The sequence below is a fragment of the Poecilia mexicana genome, unplaced genomic scaffold (genome assembly GCF_051168715.1).
Source record: "Poecilia mexicana isolate PSO_F unplaced genomic scaffold, ASM5116871v1 scaffold_17, whole genome shotgun sequence".
In the NCBI taxonomy this organism is placed as follows: domain Eukaryota; kingdom Metazoa; phylum Chordata; class Actinopteri; order Cyprinodontiformes; family Poeciliidae; genus Poecilia; species Poecilia mexicana.
In genome coordinates, this window is record NW_028263386.1 from 27935001 (window position 1) to 27949127 (window position 14127).

At 39.6% G+C, this 14127-nt stretch overlaps 1 protein-coding gene across 1 annotated transcript; it reads right to left on the reverse strand.

Moving 5' to 3' along the window:
- Positions 1 to 375: 375 nt before the first annotated feature.
- On the reverse strand, positions 376 to 7022 carry LOC106905339 (CREB-regulated transcription coactivator 1-like). The gene is made up of 2 exons (XM_088014597.1): positions 6361 to 7022; positions 376 to 5264 (listed from the first exon to the last, which is right to left on the reverse strand). The coding sequence occupies exons 1-2, from the start codon at positions 6563 to 6565 to the stop codon at positions 5059 to 5061; spliced, it is 411 nt and encodes a 136-aa protein (XP_087870723.1). The 5' UTR covers positions 6566 to 7022; the 3' UTR covers positions 376 to 5058.
- Positions 7023 to 14127: the final 7105 nt, after the last annotated feature.

A 14127-nucleotide genomic window follows, 5' to 3' on the forward strand; every position in this document is an offset into this window, starting at 1 on the left:
CTGTCTCTTTAAGGAAATCTTGCTTTTTCTGAAACTCAGCGTTCAGGAAGTCATTACAACATGGCTCCTCTATTAACCCTTTAACAAAGTTTTTACCAACGTTACTCTGAGGAGCAGCTCATAATAAGCTCAGCAAATGCACAGTTCCATCAGGTGTTTGCTAACTGCAGCTGGCTAGTCTGAAGGAGCTGAGTAGGGGAGTCGTGGGGGACGGCTGCTCTATGAGGCGGAAGTTTAGAAACTGCAGCTCAGAGTAGGAGCAGTGCCTCAAAGGCGGGACTAAGTCCACCTAGATGTTTTGCACAGCTGAATGGTTGCCGTGAAGGTGAAAGGATTTCTCAAACATGCATGAAAGAATGAAGGCAACACTCCAGGTTTGGTTTTGACGAGGGAATAACATTATAACATGAAGTAAACCTCATAAAAGTCAATTTTACATAATACTGCTCCTTGAAATGATCAAAAGGAACAGAAATAAATGCTTGAAATATCTCCCTGTGCAAAGTCAAAGCTGCAGCACGAACAGGTTTTGCTTTTAGAAACAAATTACCGTATTTTCCGCACTATAAGGCACACCTAAAAACCTTCAATTTCCTCAAAAGCCGACAGTGCGCCTTATAATCCGCATCTAGCAACTACGGTAAGCAGCCACCGACTTAATTTTCGCCCGTAGAAGAAAAAGCGCGCAGTGCATGCTGGGATAGTTGTCAGAACGCTGGTTTGTTAATAAAGTTTGATTGACCTATCTACCCATCGACCGTCTAGAATCAGGTCGTCTGCAGGTCATTTAGCACCACGTTCTCCACGAACATGCTGTGCGCGAACGGAGAAGGGTGACCATCATCCGGTCATGCCCTGGCCCAGTCGCGGAAGGCTCTCCACACCGACCGGAGTCGGACTGTTTTGTTGACATACTGCATGTCAACAAAGTGGCTTTAGACATTCATCCTTTAGTGCAGCTCCATGTAGTGGATGCATAATGTAACTCCAGCCTCTACTGTAGCGTCTATTCTATGCGCCTTATAATGCGGTGTGCCTTATATATGAAAAAAGTTTTAAAATAGGCCATTCATTGAAGGTGCGCCTCATAATCTGGTGCACCTTATAGTGCAGAAAATACGGTAACTTTTCAATGATATTCAAATTTACTCAGATGCAAACGTGCTAGTAGTCTTTGTCAATGCACTTGCATAAAGCAAGAACAGAGGAATGGGAAATTTCAACCAAACAGCAGTACTTTGTGGTCATGAAACACATGAGGATGAGGCATAAAGGAAACGTCTAATTACTAACCTCACGGAAGTAAATCTACATTTTTTCATCAATACAAAGATTATCCTCCCAGCATTGAAGCGAAGGAACTGAACTGTTTTCCTAAACTACAGTGCAGTTGATCATTAGTCCAGATACAGGGTGGAAACTACGGTGAAGGCTTTGGCAAACAAACTTTGCCCTGTTGTAAACCATTGTCTCTGTAAACACTGGTGCTTCACCAATGGATACCTGAACGCCGATGTATAGAGAAGTGACAAATACAGACGACACATTAGCTAAAGAAAGTTAACGGAAAACGTGAAAAAAAAAAAAAAGAGCCAGCAAAATCTCAGGCTCACTTTAGAGTCCAGAGATCCAGCAGTATTCCTCAGTGCATTTTCCCATTTTGACATCATATCACAGTAAGCACAAAAAACATTGTTCCTACAGTACAGCAATATACACAGCTATCTTACAGGTACTTTAACATAATAAAATTATGTGGGTGTTGCACAGAAAATAAGCACGCACTGTATATTGCAGATTAAACACAGTGCCAAAACAATAGCTTCCACATGTGCATAAAAGTTTCATCACTGTACATATTTAGGCGTTACTTACACACACGACACAAGTTTAACATGACAACATATTTTTAGCAAACAGAAACAAAAACAAAAAACCTTTAAATATCTAAACTAAATGTCTCCCAACATTCAGAGGAAACAATCACCAACAAAAGGAGAAATCATGTCTGAAGTTTCATGCATTTAGTAGGAAAATAAAAGACCAACGTTTCTGTTTCAGACTGTGACAGGAGAAGTAAAATAGTCTTTAAAACACATTTAAGAAGGAATCATTGCAGCTGCAGAATAACATTTTTTTTCCACTGGCTAAAAGTGACCCAACATAGTGACCAAGAAAAGAGCCTGTTTTTATTCTCAAACAAATTTCACCTGGACTGATTTTCTGGCTCAGATCCTGGATACCTACATCCAGCTTCATTTTCAGCTTAGCACTTCAATATTTTAGACCAAACCCATAGACTACCTATTTTAATATACCAAATTATTCTGAAATGGTCAAAAGCAGCCTCAGCTAATGTCAAGATGTAGATTTAAACTAGAGATGCACAAAGAAGTGTTGGAAAATATGACATTTTAAAGCTTAAAACCATAGAAAATATTTAGCTTGTATAAACTTCTTAACCCTGATTCTAATGTGAAGATTAAAAATATTTAAATATTTTGTGGAATCTGGATGTACAGGTTAATTTAGTACATGCTTCCTTATCAAATGTGTGAGTTATCATTACATAGAGAGCTGAAAACATGAACAGACCAACCACAAGAAGGAGGAAATGAAAGCTTGACATTTTGATTTTTGTTACATTATGTTAGTATAGCAAATCTTCAAAGTAGAACCCTGAATTTCAACTAGAAAGCTGTTTTAAGCTAACTCGTTCCATTTTCTTGAATAACTTCCAGGAGGAAAAATAAAAGTAATTTTAGGAGTTTAATTTTTACTCTTATTTGAGTAATACTATCATGAAGTATCGCTACTTTTGCCTAAGTAACATTTCTGGATATATTTCATAAGTTCCATAAGTCTTATATGTGGAACATTTATTTTTCATTGATTTTACTGCTTGAATTTGTTAATTTGGATTGATATTTATTTGTACTTTTTTCTCTCTGGTCGTTAAAATACCTGATTTTCCTTAAAATTTTCTGATGCCGTAATTTTTATACATTAAATCAGATGATCAGTTACTCTAGGTACTTCAGTCGTCTTTCTACCAAATACTGCATTACTCTTACTTACGTCACTAGTTTTCACTTTTGCAGATTGAAAATAAGTTGAAGTAATGTTACTCCAACTTCATTACCCAACTCTGAAAATGACCAATCCAGATATTGGAGCTATATTGGCAGTTTATTATACTATACTCCATAGATCCTGAATAGAAATGAGAAATTGTTACATTCCTTTTGGCAGCTCAAAGCTTCACAAAACCAGAGATCGGTATCCAGTCAGAACACAATGATTGGTGCATCTCTTGCTTAAACCAGACGTAGAAACAACATAATAAAATATTGTGCATCCCTAATTGTATTTATGACACATATTTATTTCCATCTCTACTGTGTGATTATTATTGTCAATATCCCAGACCCTCTGACTGTAGCAGAAGAATCTGCTGCAGTAACCAAATGCTTAAACACAGGAATCCTAAAATACAACCTAGTTGAGTAAAAACACATTTGTATAAACTATCCTGATTTTATTGTTTTTCAAAAATAATTTTAATTAAGCTTTTTGGGTTTTTCCTCTTTTTTTTCTCCTTTGTCTGTACAAGAAGGCAAGTTTGAACAAAGACAGATCAAACAGGTCCAGTTCATCTAACAGTCACAGGATGGGGCGCTCCATATAGAAACTCTTGAATCTGTGTTTTCGAATGAAAGCATAAAGTGCAAAAAAGATATGGAACATATCTGTGAACAAAGTGAGGGAAACCACCCACCTAAAAGGACATCAAGACAACATCAAGACAAACCTCAACAGCAGAAAGATGAATTAAAGACAAAAACAACATAAACATGGCAGGAAAACAACCAAACTCAGATGTGTGCTTAAAGTAACAGGTGGAAGGTGTTTGGCTCTTCAGATAGCAAAAAAATAGAAAAGGAGGGAATGAGGATAATAAAATGACAGCATCACAACCACACAGATGTAAACTAAGTACATTCTCAGTGCATCAACAGTGCTGTTTGGCAGTTCAGCTGACTGGAAAAATAGGTTTCACCCACTGAGGTCCCATCTTTGGGAGGAATCCAGGAATCTCCACGACAGCCATGCTTACTCTATTTTATTCCATATTTGACCTTAAAATGAAAGAGAAATGTTTGTTGAAAGACATTCACGTGCGTTCCACAGGAACCCCCGACTCTGCCTTCAACCAGTTCCCACGTTCCAGTCCTCCCAGTCACCGTAGTTTTGCATAGATATCATTACGCAAAAATCCAACCACATTCTGTACAAGTAAAGCAGAACGAGTCTGTAAACATTGTTTTCTTCACCAAGACTGAGCGGATCCGCAGTTAGGTTCTGACTTATGAGGCAGTAGTGACAACACAACGGTAAATTATGCAGGACAAGCAACTTGTAACTCCGTAAAAATTTCTTCTTAGCTTTTTTTTGTTGTTTATCTTTTTGCAATGAAAACCAAAACGTCAAGCTTTTAAGGCAAAACAAGTATCCACAGTGATTTATGATTTCATGCATAAAATGATGACTCCTATTCCCTTTGATAAAATCCATTCTCAGAAATAGCCTAAAAATAAAGTGATGACTTCGTGCCTCTTGGGGCATACATATATCACAAACCGTCGAGATGAAAGCACAAAACCCAAGCTAGACTGAGAGGAGTCTACCTTTTCTGGATTTTCTCTAAATCAACAAAATACTCAGGCAGCTGGACTGGAATATGCTGATTGTTTTAACTGTAGCTAGTCACCAGGCTGTCTCTGCTGCCGTCCGGCTACCTCAAACAGTTAGCCTGGTGTTAAAAAGCGACCCGAATGGTGAATATAGAGACTAAGCCATCTAACAGATTACCCTATGCCGGAAGCTAGAAGCAGTCTTCTAGCTTCTCCATGCAATTTCCCACATAGGATTTTTTTCGTTTTGTTTTGTTTTTGAAAAACTCACAGTCAGGGGTTCGATTGAGTGGAATCGCTTGCTCTGCTCAGGCAGAAGTGCTGGATGGCCCAGTTCAGGTACGTGAGCGATGGAGAGCGAGAACTAGAGGCGGTCGAGGCGAAATGCGTCCTCTGTGGCGGGGTCGGCGAGAATCATGTCTGGGTCGTTCAGCATGTGCAGGCCATCCAGAGTCAGAGGGTCGATTTTTAAATCATCCAGTGGGAACTGGGAGTCCACGTCGAAGCCGATGTCTGTGGACAGTGAGCTGGTCAGGTCCTTGGGGAGGCTCGGTGGAGACTCTCCACTCACTGAAGCAAAGCAAGATATTAGATTGGTAAAAACAAAAAACAAAAAAAAACATAGTGAATATTGGTTTTAATTAAGTCTTTGGTGCACTAAGGAAAATTTCCAGAGCTAAATATAATAGAAAGGATCATGTGAAGGAAGATAAAACAGTGCCCTGGCTTAATCTCATTAATTATGATGGATTATCAACTAATCTAGTATTAATATTATACAGACATTAAAAAAGGTCTTTTGCTGAAAGAACAACAAAGAAAGAACCCTCCAGTCAGAATAAGGAAGCCAAAACTGCACAAAAAATAAATACATTTTGCAGAGAACTAGAGTTTCAACCAGTAGTTTGTTAAGCTGTTGTCTAAATTGAAACTGAGCATTCCTGTATATCAGCTGGCTACAGCAGAAAGCTTCTTCTGTTTTTCATCCCCTTAACAGAAACTTTCAGCTTCTTCCCTCCAGTCAGAGGTTTTTAGTCCCTAAATGTTGGACAAGACGCTTTAAAAACAGCTTTGTTCCCACTGCTGCATCGATGCTCTCAGTTTTATGCTAATATTCTTATTTCAACACAATACTTATATTAATTACATACTCTCCTCTTCTGGGTCTTACTTTGCTTTGAATATGACTCGTGGACCATTAATCATTTTATCTGTCAAAGGTTATGTGATGTGTTCTTACTTTTTACAGTGTGTGTGTATGAATATGTATGATTTGAACCACTGCAAACCAAATCCACCTTTGTAATAAAGTCCCCTGACCTAACCAAACCTAAAACTCTTTGTCTGTAAATCTGTTCTACCCAGAACTCCTCAAATGTTACAGTTTTAGCTTCACTTTGTTCAAATTATTGTTAAAAAATTTGCTATTAGGCTCCTTTAGCTGTCCAGCTATTAACTGATTAATCCAAAATCAATCACAAGCACTGTACTGATGTTAAGTCAAGCAGAAAGGCCTGAAATCAGCTTAAGGAAGTGATCAGGTGGGACTGGGAGGTCTGGATGGACTCAGACAGTTTAACAACATGAGGCTCACAGAAGTCTGCAGTTTCAGGCGGAACTGAAGATTTCTGCATTAACCAGTCTGGACAAAATGTTGAAGTGGCACCTGTCAGAATGATGTTGGGGATGTTGCCATGGCTACTGTAGCCCAGCTGCTGGGAGTCCTGAAGGTTGCAGTGGCCGGTCAAACCCATCATAAGAGCCTGGGAGTAGTTGAGGGTGGAGGTCTGGCTGTACAGGCCATCAGAGCTTATGGGGGTCTCCATCATGTTGAACTGCTCCAACTGGAAGTCACAGAAAACATTTCCCATTCCAACTGCGTTGGAATTCTTTTTGTGAATACACACACACACGCACGCACACACACACAGGATGGACCTGTTGTGAGAGAACGCTGGCCTGAATGGATGGCAGCTGCTGGTCGTAGAAGTCAGCAAACACACTACCCAGGATGGAGTTATGCTGCAAGAAACAAGATCTGATCGTTATTCCTGTCCAAACTCCTGAAATGCTCCGAGTGACAATGAGGAGGGAGCAGTGGAAACACGGTGGATGGAAAGAGCACAGCAATGCAAATGTCACCTCACAACAGGGGTGTCCAAACTGTGCCCCGGGTGCCGTCTGTGGCCCCTGGACTGACTTTGTGCAGACCATGAGTGCAATTAAAAATTGATCCCCTCTTTGAAAAAGTAGTTGATGTAGATGGAGACTTTTTATTTTTAATCAGGGTAAAATTATTACAAATTAAAATCTTACAATAGAAAATGTTGACAACAAACACAGCAGGCTTTAATGTACCCAGATCTGCCTTTAATGAATTTATTAAACTTGGTCATATACGTTTCTGTAAAAGTGACCTAAATCCCATTTTTATTGCTCAGAATCGACAAAAAAGTCATTATTTACAGTAGAGACATTTTAAAATTCACCCCTTTCTTTTAATGAGGTCAACCTGCAAAATGCTTTTCCTGTTTTGGATCTGCAATACTTTACACATCCTGTTACTCATTTAATATTGCACAATAACTAAAAAAAACAAAACAAATGACAGTGTTTTGTTTTAATTTACTTTAACATTTTTTTGGTGGCGACTCTTTTTGACTCGACTGTTTTGGTCTATGTGACAAAAAGTTTTGATACCCCTGCCTTACAATAATGTAATGCAAAGATACATACAGATAACTAATGTATGTATCTTCATTACGTTGTTGAGTATGTTTGTCAAACACCCTTATACACCACTTCATTCATGTAGCAAAATAAATATCAGCCATTTTGCAGTTACTTTTGTTTTTCAATCCATTTGGTTGAAGCCTTCTAACTCTATGAGCTTGAAGTAGATTTTTATTTATACAATTTTATACTGCAGAATTTCCCCCTCCCTCCATGTGACCTAAATAAAACAAAACAGATATACAAATTAACTCAAAAAATGGGTAAAAAAAACAATAACTAAATATAACCCAAACTATTTTTTTACCATATATAATATATCACATTCTCATATTCCGATGTAGAATAAAAAAAATAAATCCAACCATCACAAGGAAGCTGGCATAGAAAGAGAAAAAAAACCCTTAAAAACCCAGTAAGCTGCAATGGGTCAAATAACTGGTAAACTGGTTTAAAATTAAATATTAAGAAGGAGTATTTACCTCATCTTGATTTAATTTTATCATTATGACTATCAAGATCTGCCTCACTGATAGATAAGCTCTGTGTTCTTCTCACATTATTTGCATTCTGAGCTTCTGTCTTAACTTTAGGGAAGGTTTAAATGAGGAACTGAACAGGGAAAGGCATGGAGGTCCAGCAGGTCCTGATGCCAGATAGCAGGAAGCTAATGATAGGAAAGGAGGAGAGTACATCCAGCAGTGTTGTAGTACTCGAGAACGGTCTTGGTCTCGAGACCGGTTTTTGACTGAGCACACAATATACAAGTGCGTGGTAGCTCAAGACATTATGGTACACCCATTTACGTTATGCTTTCACAATAAAAGCGCACATCCGGTCCATGTTTGAGCCACTCAAATCCAGCCGCAGCATTTGCGAACAGAAAATAATATATGCTGAGAAACTAATACAAAATAAAAACTAATCTCTCTCTCTATTTATATCATATATATATATATATATATATATATATATATATATATATATATATATATATATATATATATATATATATATATATATCAGAAAGTGGCGACTAGATCTGATGTATAATTTCAAAATAAAAGCTAATTTTTAATTAGCTTTTAATAGGCTAATAAAAACCTATTAAAAAAGTCATTTTTTTATCTTTTCCCCCTGTGCCCATTGCTGAGAAACTCTCTGTTTCCAAAGACTGCTACCACTTCTGGATGACAAAGGGACACCTCTAGAACAGAATCAGAAAGTTGCAACTAGATCTGATGTGTTATTTCAAAATAAAAGCCTATTAAAAGTCATTTTTTATCTTTTTCCCCTAAAATGCCGTGCCCACTGCTGAGAAACTCTCTGTTTCCAAAGACTGCTACCACTTCTGGGTGACAGAAGGACACCTCTAGAACAGAACCAGAGAGTGGCTACCAGATCTGATGTATAATTTCAAACTAAAAGCCTATCAAAAAAGTCATTTTTTATCTTTTTCCCCTAAGTTGCCGTGCCCATTGCTGAGAAACTTTCTTTCCAATGAATCCTACCACTTCTGGATGACAAAGGGATCCAGAAGTGGATCCAGAAGTGGATCCCTTTGTCTGGGTGAAGACTACTTCACCCAGACAGAAGTGGTCTGGGTGACCACTTCTGTCACCCAGAAGTGGTAGCAGTCTTTGGAAACAGAGAGTTTCTCAGCAATGGGCACAGCAACTTAGGGGGAAAATATAAAAAATGACTTTTTTGATAGGCTTTTATTTTGAAATTACACATCAGATCTAGTTGCAACTTTCTGATATATATATATATATATATATATATATATATATATATATATATATATATATATATATATATATGATATGATATGATATAAATAGAGAGAGAGATTAGTTTTTATTTTGTATTAGTTTCTCAGCATATATTATTTTCTGTTTGCAAATGCTGCGGCTTGATTTGAGTAGCTCAAACATGGACCGGATGTTCGCTTTTATTGTGAAAGCAGAACGTAAATGGGTGTACCATAATGTCTTGAGCTACCGCGCACTTGTACATTGTGTGCTGGGCCGGCTGGAGTCAGAGCCGGCTAGCTTTACCGCGGTGGACTAGGCATTTATTTCAAGACCAGTCGAGACCGCAACTGTTAAAATATCACTAAACATACAGTACACTATCTAGTTTATTTGTTAACATCTTTGTTTTCAGTGGATGCAAAACGCACCGATTAAAATCCAACCAATAAGGTGACTTGCCAGTTACTGTTTCTGTTTCTCTCCCCCTCCCCCCACCTTTCACTCGCACACGGCGCTCTGAGACATGCGCAGTGGTTTTTCTCTGAGCGGCAAAAGATGTCTGTTTAATCGTCAGTAATATAATAGCGCTGAAACATAAGAAATCCGATGGCCACAGCCAACTCAGCAGCGCTTCACTTTTACAGACGGTGGGGACAACGTCTTACTTTTATCGTCACTTAGAAAAGTAGTTCAAAGAAAGGTAAGCTCCGTTGACGCAATGTTAGCAAAGCTAACTGTATAGAGCAAGGGCGTAGGTTCGGTCTAAGTTTTGGTGGGGACCTTGACCCCCCCCACCCCCCCCGGCAGCACAGTGAAATGCCCAAGAGCACCGAACATTTTTGAGAAGGGGGGGGAAACCACATTGGCTTAATAACCCCCTCCCCCCAACCATAACCATATCATACATCTTGTGTATACAACCAGATACAGTCATACTCAGCAGATCAGTTCAAGAACACTTTACTTTTTCCTTTCCTACTTCACATTCAGTGCTGACCTTACTAAACACCGGACTTTACAACAAATGCGTTGCGTGATAGATATCTAACTTATGGGTCCACTCACTGTACTTACAGCCGACGTAGCGAAATAACTTCTAATGTCTGTCCTTTTCTTTTTTGGTGGCGACATGGTCTCGAGACTCAGAAGGAGACGCGTGTGCCCAGCTAGCCGCCGCCTTTTGCAGCTAATCAAAGAACGTCCGACGATTCAACTGACTTCCCCCCCCCGACAGCACCGTTCAGACACGGTCTCGGAGGCTCATAATAAATGTCAAACTAAGAAGCTTCCGTTCCGCGCACCGCCTGTTGCTGCTAATCAAAGATCGTAGATCCACGTTCTTTGAGCCAATATGGCAAAAATTGGTCGGGACTTTTTCATATCCCGTGAATATTGGTCGGGACATGTCCCTACCGTCCCTACCCAAACCTACGCCCATGGTATAGAGACACATAAGCATTGTGATGAAAAAAAGTTGTCACTCACTGCGCTGAATTAGAATTATTGTGCGGAGATGTTGACTGACTTGTCGCATATGTGGGACAACTATGGAAGTAAATATGTGCCATGAGAATTTGAATAAAAAATGCATCCGAATTCAATTTAAAAAAAAATTCAGTGTCATTATTTGTACATGTTTGCAATTTTCATATGTTAAAAAAATTCACATTCCTATTTCAAAGATAAAATTTTCAATATATATTTTTTCAGTGTTAAAAAAAATTCAGCATATAAAAAAATTCAACTTTTAAAAATTCAAATGCAATATTTTCAGTGTCCTAAAAATTCAACTTGCTCAAATTCGCCGTCTCAAATTCAGCGTCTAAAAATTCGCTGTACAAAAATGGCAAGGTTACTTCAGGTCACAGACATTAGCAATCGTTGTCAGATTTCAACACCCAGCCAATCACATGACGCAGGTGTCATAGTGAAGAAATACCAGCATCACCGAGGCTAGCGACCATGGAGGCAAACGCAACCCAACCCCAACGGTGAGTCTATGCTTTCATATTTCTGTAGTATATTTTATTTTGCGCATGAGGTTTGATATATTATCTTAAAACTTGATTTAAAACACGGGTTTGGGCCGTTGTTAATCTTGCACCATGTAATCCTGGCATATTAGTTCTCGCTAGAGACCCCCAGTCCCTCCCCCCTTCTCCTTCTCTTGGATGTCCCACACCCAATTTTCCCGTGTTTTATTTCAAAAAGAAATACCACTTGCGCCAAGTCTAGAATCTTTTAAGATAACTGATGGATGGCGACTTTCCGGGTTTTGTTTGTATGCTGTCTTAGGTGAGACCGAGACAGGCAGTCTTAGTAAAGTCGTAGTTTTCCGGGAGATGCTACCGCTAATGACCGCAGTCAAGTTAGTTTCAAGTTGGATATTCGATATTCGAGCTCCGGGGAGTAAGCGGCGTTTAGCTCAAGGTTGATCCGATTTATGAACGCTACTGTCGGCCAGCGGTTCTCTATCGCTCCCGGCCGCAGCGCCCGAAGGTTCACTTAGAGACTATCAACAAATTACCGAACCAAACATTCCTGTCAAAGAAATGTTAATAAATGCCTTGAATTGTAACCAACGAACTAATTGTCAGTGCTAATTCAGGCTTTTACATGAGCCAAAATAGCATATATAAAATTTTAAATTCAATATTTTCAATAATTTTAATATTAAATAATGTTTTCTTCAATAGCTTCCAGGTCATGTGACCTATTGACCCAGAACCAGTGTGAAATTGTTCTAGTGTCCTGTATAGATGAGGCACAGTCATTTGTTTTCCATTTTGAGCCAATTTCCATTTTTTAGGAATTTTTTTCGTCAAAATTTAGTATGTTTTTGCAATAGCTTCCAAGACGTGTCCTATTGATTCAAAACCACTTTGAAATTGTTTTACAAATCATTAGAGATGAGGCACCCACATTTTTCCCCATTTTAGATCTTTATCAATGTTTTACATAATTTAAATTTACAAATTAAAAAAAAAGATTGGTGTTTAATAGCTTAAATTTCATGTGACCCACTGACAAGCAATAAAAAGGGCTAAATGGAATAAAAATGAGTGTGTACCACCTATCCAGTCTAGTAGAATAATTTCACATTGATTTTGAGTTAATACGACCCAAGTAAGCCATAAGCTATTGAAGAAAAATCAATCAATCAATCAATCAATCAATCAATCAATCATCTTCCCCTTGTCTGCAGTCGGGTTGTAGGGTCAGCAGAGGCCCAGACTTCCCTCCCCAGCCACTTGTTCCAGCTCCTCCAGGGGAACCCCAAGGCGTTCCCAGGCCAGCCGAGAAACATTGTCCCTCCAGCTTGTCCTGGGTTTTCCTGTGGGCCTCCTCCTGGTGGGACGTGCCCAAAAGACTTCACTAGGGAGGCGTCAAAGAGGGATCCTAATCTGATACCTGACCCACCTCAGCTGGCTCCTCTCAAAGTGAAAAATCAGCGGCTCTACTCTCAGTCCCTCCTGGATGACTGAGCTTCTCATCCTATCACAAAGGGAGGCCCAGACACCTTATGGAAAAAACTAATTTTGGCCGTTAGTTTGTGATTTTGTTCTTTCAGTCAATACCTTTAACCCTCTGCCATAGATGAAGGCAGGGACGTAGATCGACTGACAAATGGAGACCTTTGCTTTTCGATCCAGCTCTCTTCACCACGACAGACTGGAACAGCGCCCACTTTACTGCACCAATCCTTCTATTGATCTCCTGTCCATTTTGCCCTCATTCTTGATGTTATGGATTCTGTATTTTCCTCCATCTCTTTTACCCTTTTAACACGCTGCAGCATACATAACCATGTTTATAAGTGACTGCTGACATGTAAACAGACTGAAACTGATTAGAGTACCGTTTAGGGAGGGTCCAGATTGCAGAGATGAATAAAAAGCTAAACTTGCTACAATCTTTGCCTCACTTGGCCCAACGCTGGACGGTGAATGTAACATAAGAAGCATGATGTTCCATTTGGATTCCAAGTATGGCTTGTGGAACTGGATCATCTTTTAGCATTAAAGCTTGTTTTTATATATAACCAAATGTCATCATTTCTCAAGGTCATTTACGATGAGTGGTTCTGGTCGGGTCCTGAAACTGGTTAACGGACATGGGTGGTGAACAGAGACAGAAATGAATGAACTCCAACAGTGAACAAGATCCTAAGATGCTTAAACTCCTCCACTTGGGTCAGGACAATCTTCCCTGACCCAAATAAGGCGCTCCAGCCTTTTCCATGACCATGGCCTTGGATCTGGAGGTACTGATCCTCCTCATCTGCATACTGCTCCAGTAAAGCTGTAGATCACGACCCGATGAAGCCAGTAGGGCCACATCATCTGCCAAAAGCAGAGGTGTGATCCCAAGGCCACCAAAATGGATCCCTTCAGAACCCCGGTTGTGCAGAACGTGGCCTCGGACAGAAAACACCCAAATCCAAAAATCTAATCAAATTTTATTTATATATCACATTTCAACAACAAGGCATTTCAAAGAGCTTTACACCATAAAAACACAAAAATACAAAGTCATAGAAACACAGCCAACAACTGAAACATTATCTCACTACATATCAGATTGTTTATTAATGTTCCATTAATTAGCGCATGGCTCTCATCTCGGGTCATGCGATGAGATGAGACTATTTCTAGTTAGATCCTCTCAACCTCACACACCAGCTCAGGCTCCCACCAGAGAGGTGATGCCCATGAAAAGTCTACCACCCAGGGTCAGATGGCCAAGGGCCCCTCCCTCGGCCTTCTAACATCCCCCATTGCACCCAGCCCTTTTGGCCCACAGTTGGTGAGCCCATGGGAAGGTGAATCCACTTTGGTCTGAGCCTGGCCAGACTCCATGTGTTTTGGCACCAGATGCTGCCACGGAGAACCAACTCCAAGCCCGGCTCCAGGGTGGAGCCCTGGTGACCTGTGTCCAGGTGA

What these genes read in the sequence shown, in the direction of transcription:
- LOC106905339 (XM_088014597.1), bottom strand. Translation starts at nt 6,565, where the DNA reads ATGGGAAATGTTTTCTGTGACTTCCAGTTGGAGCAGTTCAACATGATG. An exon ending in CCCCAACATCATTCTGACAG is followed by an intron (nt 5,265 to 6,360) that starts GTGCCACTTCAA and finishes GCTTTGCTTCAG; the next exon opens with TGAGTGGAGAGTCTCCACCG.